We start from the raw sequence: 11,366 nt of genomic DNA on the forward strand, positions 1-11,366 counted from the left end.
TTCCTTTTTGTAAATACATATTTTGAGTCTTTCTCTCTTGACACATTTATTTTACATCTATTTTTTTCACCCAATCTTTTAATATCATACCTCGAATATCAATCATTAATCTCCTAACATGGGTTACACTTTTTGCATAAAGGCGAATGATATCAACCTGGTGTCAATTAAGACTTGAACATCAAACTCCAATTATCTTGACCACTTAGGTGAAGCATTAAATATGAACGTAACGAACCATTTGCGCCAGACACTGTATGACGAGACTTTCAAGTAGTCTACATGTCAGCAATTTCATTGCATTCGATAGACTCTTTGATAAGGGGCTTGAATGGGGAACTTAGTGGAAATACATTCCAGAAATTCTGAATTATTTTGAACATCGCCTCTTGTACAAGCAAATCCATTTAGATAGATTAACAACAGTGGAAATTCTGCTTCTAAACGTTTAACCCCAAAAGAATAATATAAGCATTTCAGCCATTTGAAATAGAGATTGATAATATGATCCTTATATACAGAGGTAACAAGAACATTAAACAATTCTCCATCTATAAAGCAATAACCTCAAAAAGATACTTACATAGTGCAGGTTAGTGCCTTTCCAGAAAGGGTCAAAACTTCGAGAAAAAATCTCGGAAAACTAACAAAATCAATCCCCCGGCTGCCTCATCGTTACTATCGACTTCATAAGTGAACAAAGGCACAATTTCTCAAATGTGCAGTGAAAAGAAACATCAGGGTTAGAATCTGAAGGAACCAGGACACCTTCTCTGAATACAAATTTTGGATCAAACCTGTGTTGGGTATTTGCTTCAGTTATACTTTCACCTCCAGAGTGACAACTGCATTCCATTGCTGCAACTAAATTATTTCCTGAACTCTCACAATGACATCTATTCAGTGCTGGATATTCCGAAAAATTTTCAGGATTTCCTTGCCTCAGGTTGTCATAGAGAGCATTATCACTACTGTCGGTAACTTTTCTAACTAATGAAAGAAGATCCACAGATAATGATGCAACAACATCATGAACATCCTCTACAGTCCATTTGCTCCCATTCGATCCCAATGTATGAATAAGGATTTTCTGCATCAAATCATGTAGTGCGTGTAGGCATTCAAAGCAAACATGATATGAACACATGATCCCAGAGTGCACAGCGAGACTGGGTGTTTCACTGGAACATAAGTCGACGCTGATGGTATGTTCACTAGTACCAGGCTTACCATCATCAGATGTGGTTTTGATCTCTGTCTCAGACAAGCCACTAACGTGATCACTAGGTTTCTGGGAATAAGATAAATTGGTAACACCCAACTCACCAGAACAGTTGGGACCATTCTCTGAAAGGATAACGGGTTCTTTGAAAGCAAATCCATTGGAATGTCTCAAAGACTCAGAATCCATATCAATAACTGCATGATTCAAAGTTCCTTCTGACTCACATGGTCCAAGTTTACTTCCATTCTGTTCATTTAACATTTTATCAACTGATTGATCAACAACAGAATCATGAAGATTTGTATTCAAGGAAGTATCAGGAAGAACAATATGCTCTGCAGAACCCTGTTCCAAAATCCCAGTGCTGCCAGCAGGATCAGGATGTGTAGAATCATTATGTCCATTGTTCAAGCTAAGAGAATCAATGTGTTCAACCTCAAACCCCAGAGACCTAACTTCAGTGACTTCTGGTTCATGTGAGCTTTTATTAGAAACATTTAGCTTACATTCGTCACTTTGAATAGAATTATCCACACGGGCGTGACTTTTATCTGGACAACCCCCAATTTCAAGCCTAGGGTTTGCCACTTTTATCTGAGCATCCGATTCTAAACTGAAAAATTTTAAATGCTTATTGTTAGAGACATGAATTAGCAAACAAAAATGGAATCACAAACATATAATGATAATAGCAAATAATACCTCTGCAAGGAATATGCCCAGCTATTAACCACATCTTCCAGATAAGCCACTTGTGATAAAAGACGAACATATCGATACCTATCTTTCCCAGCTTGAACTTTTGCATTAATCTCTCCAACTATGAGTTCAAGAACCCTCCGCACATCTGAGCAAACTTCTGTAAGTGATGCATATACTCCTCTATATGCCATTAAACCAACAGCTATGAGGCCCCTTACCAAACCAGAATTATCTTTCCTATTGATATTGCTGGAGCCAGAAGCAACAGTGACTGTTTCCACTGAATCATTAGGACGAATAATACAGGAATTGAATGGCCATCCCTTCCAAGGTCCATTTATGTCTGCACAAGGACCGTCTTTTAACTTTGATGTGAACCAACAAAGCTCAGCAAAATGAGGATACCGCAGAATTTGATAGCCAAAAGTAGATATAGCTACCAGCAAGCTTGACCTTCCCTTCAAAATTTTATTGTTGGGTGGTGGCACTTTCACAGAAGAATTGTCAGGAAATTCTGTTCTATCCTTGTGTTCATTGGCTAAACCATGATCTGTACTGTGAAGTTCTGTATCTGTACAGACTTCTGTGAAACCATGAGTTTTGTGCTCTTTGCAATAATTTATATGGGTATGAGTTCTTTGATGAACCAACTGAACAACCAGTTGAATTATATCCCTTGATAACTCTGTTGCAGATAGATTGATAACAGTATCAGATTTGAAATTCTCACCAAGCTCTACAGAAAACCCGCGTACTGAGTGCTCCAAGGGAATTGGAAGATTATGATTTGATGAATGACTCCCAAAAAACTGCCTCACTCTTGGTGGGAGTGAAGTACATGGAATTTCTGAAGTAGCCTGTTGATACAAAAAGGAATTCTAATTTGAGCAACCAGAGTTAAGAACATAAGACACTGCAATAGGGAAAAGTTTGAAAAATAATCAACATGTTAATCATAAGATCATAGCTAAAAGGAGACTTAGTACTGCCAATATAGTGCAACTTATGTCTTGGTTATGAGATTATAGTCAAATAAGGTAGCATCATTGTCCAAACAGTTCACTTTTCTTTTTTCCCTTTTTGCTTTACTAAGAAATAGTCAAATCAAGCCACAGGTTAACACTTTCTAATCAGTCAGATAATAGACAGATGAACACTTCATGCACATGCTCCCAATACATTTTATTTCTCAATTTCTAAGCAGTATTGCAAAAGAGCTAAATAACCAAAATAATAGTGGTCATTTAACCTACCAAACAATCCTTTCTTTTCATGCAAACCCAGAAATATTTTCATAATTCAATATTTCCATTGTAAAGAGAGTTATCTTATATATTATTGTGAATAGAACTATATGAAACAGATAATTGGATTAAAAAAAACATATGAAAGTTGATGCATTATACCAAAAATTATGGTCATACAGATTACGTAGCGTCCAAATGATTGCTTTTTTAACATAATTTGATGCATCAAGAACTAAATTTTAGTCGTAATATTTACATTTGCACCAGCAATTGTCAAAAATATTGGTGGAAAGAACCCAATAGGCTTAATCATTCCCCAAATATACATGTATAATAACAAGGAAAATATCATAAAGGATAGACAAGGAATAAATTGCACTTGTACCAGAATCATCACAGTCGTAGTCACACTTAAAGATTCCACCTGCTCAACAAATGAGCTCCAGGCATGAGAGGGACCCTGAAAATCCATGCTCTCCGCTAAAGAAGATTCATTGCTCGAAGAAGGTGGACTGTTTGTCAAAGAAGAATCAATCCCATTTACTTGCTGAAGCGTCTCTATAGCCCACAAATCAATTCTGGGCATGAATACTAAGCATGACCCCACACTAGAACATTTCACTGCCACAAAAATACATAAAATGAGAATTTTAAACCAATCAAACACGAGCACTATATTTACAGCACATTATTTGATTAGTAGTGAAGCTTTAAGCTTAAACACGTGTAATTTACAAAGAACATACTGCTTATGCACACATCGGGATTAATTAAAATATCGTACTGAAGGGATTAACTACAATATCCATACTCTTTGCTCAAGCCAAGTTGAAATTTCAGAAAGTATACATTGAACAGCAATTAGGATCGAAAAGGCTAATAGCATTAGGTCATAAACATCAACAAATCAAGCAAGTCTGGAAAGGGCAGCAAAGCAAAAGGTAATCTCTAGCATTCATTCAAATGTAGACCAAAACATCACCTTTATAGATTTTTTCAATTATTTGTTATAAATTTTGAGAAACATTTGCTACTATTGGCAGTAGTTTTCAAACCTCCCATACATCATATGAACCATAGTAGCTTGATTCTAGAACCAAGGCCTTGAAGAATAAAGGTGATACCACATATATGTCTGTAATATGAGAACTCTAGCAAAGTATGAGAACCATGTACATGCAAACCTCAAGTATTGTGTGTAGCGTGTACTTGCTTTAATGATTGCAAACTGAATAAATGCATTTCTCCGATTATCCTTGTCAGTGCACCCTAACCTAGGTTTATCTGTGGCCTAAAAAAAAATCAGCCACCTCTGACGATTACATATCTTTTTTTTCATTTTTTTTATTACTTTAAAAGATTCATAACTACACACAACCGTAACTTAACGTAACCTAGTCCCCACCCTCAGGGACACCCAGAGAGTTAACAATATATTACCCAGTATTGAAAAATTCTAGAAAAGATTCTTGGTATGAGATCAAAAAAACCCTAGAAAGATTTGATGAGGTAATCACAAGACCAGGAAGAAAACTGTAATCGATCCTCAAAAAGTAAATAATCTTGAATACCATGTCTCTGAAACACTAAAGCATGATCATCAACAAAACAGCGATAGATAAAACAGAAGTTAAAGAAAGGGAACTATACTTAATAGCCGTGTTAAACCCTGCACCAAATCATCATGTCCTTCTTGACAAATTGTAGCCAAATCAACCTTCTGAATTTCCACATTTCCAACAAAACAATGAAGAAGACATGCAGCAAGGTGCCTCTGGCCAGATCTTGGACTTCCAGAGATCAAGATCCGAAATCCAGATTTCTTCTTTGACGCAAAAGATATATTTCTAAAAAAACTTGTGTGCTTACCGCAACCATGCATTATAGCAGGTTCGTAATTAGCATCGCCATTGCTTGTATCACCAGCACAAGCATCAAAACCAGCAAATGTAACCGCTCCAGTTACAACACCGGCCTGTGAGAGACTTCTCTCTACATCCTTTGCTACATCTGCTTCTTGAAGAAAATCATCAACAAACGACCACCAATGATCACTTGGAATATTTTTCTTATCCAAAGCTGAAACAATTGAACTTTTAACCATTGTTGCAGCTTTAGTAAGAGGAGAAGGCAGCCACAGCCGCTCATCTAGATAAAGTGAAACAAGCAAGGTGGATAATGGTTGCAACAGACAAGGAATTAGGTGGGTGGAAAGAGGAGAGGATACTAAATCATAAGCAGCAATTCCTGCTTCTCTACGTGAGCATGGTGGCGGGGAACATGACAAAGCTTCCAACCAATCCCTCTCCTCCACGGCAAAGGAAGGAAGAGGAACACGTTTAGCACCAGAACCTTTATCTGCGGCAGCAGACAATATTTCTTGGAGAGGGAAATTCCTTTTCAAAGCAACAATAGCTGCTTGAGTACAAAGAGCCTGCAAATCTGCACCAGCAAAGCCGGTAGTTCTACTGGCAATCCACTTAAGCAATGATCCAGCGATTGGTTTAGGCCACCTTTGTGTGTGAAGTGCAAGAATAGCAGCACGGTCCTTCATTGATGGCAGCGGAAAATAAATCTCCCTATCAAATCTACCAGGCCTCCTTAATGCTGGATCAATAGCTTCAGGACGATTTGTTGCACCTATCACTACCACTGAACCTCGAGATTTTAAACCATCCATTAAAGCAAGCAATGTGGACACAACCGAACTATGAGTCTGATCCTGCTGCCTTGTTCGCTGAGGTGCCAATCCATCTATTTCATCAAAGAATATTATAGAAGGCTGACATTTCTCAGCAACTTGAAACAAAAGTCTTAGCTGACGCTCAGCATCACCAACATATTTTCCTAAGCAATCTGCACCCTTCCGGGCAAAATATGCTATCCGTTTATCACCACGAGCACATGAGCCAATCAATGCCCGTACCACCAGGGTTTTACCTGTTCCAGGGTAACCATGCAAAAGAATGCCTCTAGGAGGAGTAAGCCCCAGATTATCAAAGAACTCAGGATATAAAAGAGGCAAAATGACAACTTCCTTCATACAACGAATGACATCTTGAAGCCCAGCAACAGATTCCCAACCCTCATATAGTTTTCCACCGTCAGAGTCTGGACCACCAATATAGACAGGTGCAATTCTTAACAAATCTCGATGGAGTCTCTTGCTCTCACGCTTTAAGAACTCTTCATCCTCGCCACAGTTCTCCAACCATTTTTCTTCCGCTTCAACATCTTTTCGCCAGGCATCATTTGACAACTTCCTTATTTCCAACTTCATTTTTCTAGCTTTCAATTTTTTTATCCTGGCTAAATATTTATTACCATGAGGTTGAAAGAGATGCCGATGATCTGTACAGGCTATGAGAAATTTCCGATGATCAAAGATGCAACCATTAGCTCGTGCACAGGGCTGTCCAATTATAAAATGTCAAAAGCAAGAAAATGAAGCTAAAAAGTCAAAAGAGCAAATCAAACACCAACCAAGTGGTAAGTTTTTGGACACCGATCAACACGACATCCAATAGTTGCACCAGGCCTCCCACAGCGGGTGCATTTTAGGGCTCTTCCCCTGCAGAGAGCAGCCCTTACATTTTTTAAGCATCCCAGACCAGCAAAATAGACCTGCAAATATGAATCAACATGCATGGAAACTTACTGAGTGAAAGTGATTGTTGACTTCTGGCAATAAATCTAAAAAGCCATCTTAGCAAAATCAAAATAAATGGAAAAAATTTTGGCATGTGAGTAAAATAAATTTTATTTGGCAATCAAGTGCTAAAGATTGTTGCTTACTTCCAACACATATGTTCCAACACACAGCAAGACTAGAGTGGTGTAATGTGGAGCCCTAATGATGTTATAAACACATAAAATTGGTACACATACACACAGGAGATAATCACAGAGATCACCTAGAGCAGAAACCTAGCAATTTTAAACCAGACAATGTATATTACTTCCATTAATTAAGAGCAGACAACTGTATAAATACAACTAGCTAAATTGTAAACAATGTTACAAGTTCACGAAATGTTCATCCAAAGAAAACAAAGTACATGGAACTAGTCCCTTCTATGCAGAAGCAAAAACTGCCACGACCATCAACTTTTTATGATCCTGCTAATGTTTTTGATGTCCCTCAACTTCATCCAAACAGGAGTGCAGAAATAAAACAGTTGAGAAGTTGAAGGAAAACCTCCAGTTCCTACCCATGATCCTAGTATAAGTGAAAGATTTTTCATTATAACCGTGATGTAAATGGCATGGGATTAAGTATGAAAGCTAAAAAGATGGGATGAACAAAACATTAATCCAAACCCCTGAATGATAATTCAGGCAAAAGCTTTTAGGCTGCACTTCAGCATTTTGATCTGAAATTGCTTTGTTTAATCAAAATGAAATTTGGAAGATAACTAATTGAGAAATTTCAGTGCTCTTTCATAATTTCTTTTTGCAAGACCAAGCCAAAGTTCTATTGTTTATAATAAGATAGTTAATGCCTATGACTGGTTAAAAATGATGAAATCATGCAATTTGTGCAACACATTGATAGGGTTGCTTAAAGTTCCAAACTGAGTTAAGTCCAAATATCTTTCTAGGATGCCAATGAGTGCTCAGATATGAACTTTCTTAAATATTAAACACACACTACATTTCCATACACAAACAATAGAAAGAATTACCATCATCAAAAGATAAAGCATTTTCAATGTCAAGCAAGCTCAAACGCCATAATTCTTTACAGATATAACAAAACTAGTATATGGTTAATCTGTACAAGCAATAGGCGCTTGCATAATACAATGCATCAGAGAAGACTTCCAACAAGTATTTATGTAAATCATATCCTTGAACTCAGCAGAATTGAAAAGAAGAAAAGAGAAGTACGAATGTAAAAATGCACAGATATTTAGTTTTTTCCGCGTGCTGGGCAGACAGCCAAAGATTAATCTCTAAAATAAGCAGATATATATAATACTCATCCAAGCAAAACATAAAAGAATAAAAGAATAAAAAATAAACTTGATCAAAAAGGCTGCACCTCTGGACTCCAAACAGCACAGTGTTGATGAACCCAGATTCCAGCAATACCATAACGATCATTTATAGGGCCCAAGAGACGGCCAAGCCACCCAGGTTCATCACCAAATCCATCCCATAAATCATAGTTAGGCTCCTCTGAAGCTGAAGACCCACTGTAGGCCTCATTTTCACTCTCACCCACATCTTGTATCAACCTCTTTGGAGGCTTACCATCATTCCCACAACCACATAAACCACACCGTCTCCCCTGTTTAATGCGTGGCCTGCCAAGTGTAACGTTTGAACCACAGTTGATCTTATCCACCATTGCTGCATTCACACCTTCAGAAGGCTTTTCCTCAAGACTCACAGGACAGCCATCCTTTTGATCATCACTCCTTCCATCTTCCACGTCATTTTTTATATTTCCAACATCTTCTCCAGCATCTTGCTGATCTTCTCCTTCTTCTCCACCATCCATATGCTTCCCTTCCTTATTACTCTGCCTCATTGCTTCCACTACATCCTCTTGTTCAACATTAATGCAATCCTCTTTTAATTCCTTGTCACTCAATACTTCCCTCTCCTCTTTCTCAAAAACTTCTTCAGCATTACCCTCCACTCTTTCCATCTCATCTTCACCAACCATTCCACTCTCCAAAGCTGGCATACTCTCCTCACCCTTGTTGCTCACCACTTCCACTTCCTCATCCCTTCCACTCTCCTCTTTCATCCCGCTTGTCTCTGTCTCTGTCTCTGTCTCCTTCTCAGGCATTTCTTCTTCCTTTTCACTCTTTTCCTCTTCCTTCTCACTCATTTCGACTTCATCCCGTAAACTACTCTCCCCCAAGTTGCCTCTCCTCTTATATACCATCAACAAGTCCTCATTTTCCACTTCTTTATGCATACTCACTCCACTCACCACAGCCTCCTCAGCCATTTCCCCAAAGTGTTCCCTTTGGCCACTCAGCTCACCACTTTCCTTATTCCTCACTCCAAACCTCACATTCTTCCCTCTTGACCTCAACCTTGTCCCCCAAACCCCTGGTATCACCAATTTCTCAGTCTCCTCTTTACCCCTCCTTAAACTACTATCTAACCTCTTATTAACACTTGGACTAACATTTCTATCAACTCTACGCCTCTTTTTAACAGGTGGGGGCGACAAATCAAGCAATACTGGAGCCCGTCTCACCCGAGAGCTTCTACGAGGCTCCAAATTGAGCACGGACGTTCCAGGCGCCTCCTCTTCATCATCACCTTCATTTGATTCAATATGATTCCTATTATACTCCTTTTCACATATTGCGTCCAGCCTCTTGTGCTTCTTACGAAGCCGAGGCCCAGACAGATTACTATCCCTTCTCTTCGAAACAGACGCCGGTGATAATTGCATCACAAAATATACAGATATTGTTGTGCTTTATATAAATCAATAACAGTATCAATGAATTTATCTTTTCTATCTATACACTAATAAGTTTATCTAAAATCTTGAAATCTATGCAACTGGGTATCGATCGATATCGATTGTTGGGCAAATGGGGGGATGATTACAATACCTGAAAATTAGTCAGACGAGCATTCAAATGAAGATTTGACACGGTGAGTCACCTGTTTGGCAGAGTTGAAGTGGACCTATATGATAGTGACATGAAAACCAATATCAAACGAAACGAAACAAAACAAAACCCTAGAAATCGATTGAGTTTTGTGTTTTGAATTTGTTTGTGCTCCAAGATTTTTTCTGGGTCTTCATGAATCATGAATAATATTTACTCGAAGAGTTTTAGCCAAACTAGGGCTATTACTATACGCTTCGGTTTCCTCTATATATATATTTTTTTTTCCCTAAACGTCTCTTTTCGGGGTTTAACACCACGCGCATTAGAGAGGGTGTAGATTATAAACAAAATGTTTTAATTTTTTAAAAATTAGAAGACCAGTTAATTCAAATAACTTTTTTAAATCAATTTTTAATCAGTTAAATACCAGTTCAGGAATATAAATATAAATAATATTTTATATATATTTTTAATATATAATTTAAATATATAAATGATATATTATAATATGATTAAAGTTTTTTTTATAATTAAAAACTTTTATCAAACTTTATCGGACAAACAAACCTCGAGGTGTAATAGTTTTTTTTTTAGCAATACTATGTGTATCTATTTTTGGTACACAATTTATGTACACAGTGATGTGTCATCATGTAATTAGCTGATTTTAAAACATGTATCATCATATGATAAAGAAACATCTATCACATAATAACATCTTATCTGTGTATACAAATTATGTACCAAAAATAGGTATACATAGTTTTATTGTTTTTTTTATAATCAATTGGAGAATCTTGCCCAATTTTGTTAGACAAGCAAACACTGAGATATAATGATTAAACTCATAACTACTTTACTGAATACATCAAAATTTCGTTTTATACAATTTTACCATTTGATCCTGAATTAATCATTTCAAGATTTTTTCAAATGAAAAAATTACTCGAACTCTAACCTTTCACAATGGGTTATTTCTCTCAATCACTCAAGCTAAACCTTAAGATCATATAATTAAATATTATTTTATTTTTAATTAAAAATTATTTAATCATATAATGATATATTATATGTGTATTTAAATTATATATTAAAAATATATAAACATAATTTTATTATATAAATATACTATTAACAAATTCAACTTTTATATAATTATAGAATTCAAAACATTCTTTAACTATTCACATTTTATAAAGCTTTAGAATTGAGATTGATTGGTGATAATAATAAGAATAATATTAATAATAAATATCAATTAGGCGGGTGAAAGCACGCGCTACAGAGGATTTGAGGGAGGGTTTCAATGAAAGCAAATATATATGAATGAATTTGTGAAATTTTCCAAGTTCCATTCCGAATTTCCAACCAAAACGTTGCCGCCAAATATGTGTTCTGTATCATCAACACCAAAGCCAACGGCTCTTTAATTACAAATGTGGCTGAATCCTACCCTGTTTCGGTTAGGGGTGGTCAAAATTATATGATAACCGAATTAAATTAATTTTTAAATTGAAAACCAAACTAAAAAATAGATTATTCAAAAAATCGATTTGAATATCGGTTCAAAAATATATAAAAACTAAATTTTTGGTTTGGTTA

General features: G+C 36.6%; 1 protein-coding gene across 1 annotated transcript; it reads right to left on the reverse strand.

Annotated features, from left to right (window-relative positions):
• Positions 1-463: 463 nt before the first annotated feature.
• On the reverse strand, positions 464-9,986 carry LOC123202002. The gene is made up of 6 exons (XM_044617701.1): positions 8,219-9,986; positions 6,658-6,798; positions 4,825-6,586; positions 3,560-3,795; positions 1,928-2,784; positions 464-1,838 (listed from the first exon to the last, which is right to left on the reverse strand). Exons 1-6 carry the CDS (start codon positions 9,593-9,595, stop codon positions 653-655), a joined length of 5,559 nt encoding a protein of 1,852 aa, XP_044473636.1. The 5' UTR covers positions 9,596-9,986; the 3' UTR covers positions 464-652.
• Between the last annotated feature and the right edge of the window lie 1,380 nt (positions 9,987-11,366).

This window comes from Mangifera indica, chromosome 18 (assembly GCF_011075055.1).
Source record: "Mangifera indica cultivar Alphonso chromosome 18, CATAS_Mindica_2.1, whole genome shotgun sequence".
Lineage (NCBI taxonomy): Eukaryota > Viridiplantae > Streptophyta > Magnoliopsida > Sapindales > Anacardiaceae > Mangifera > Mangifera indica.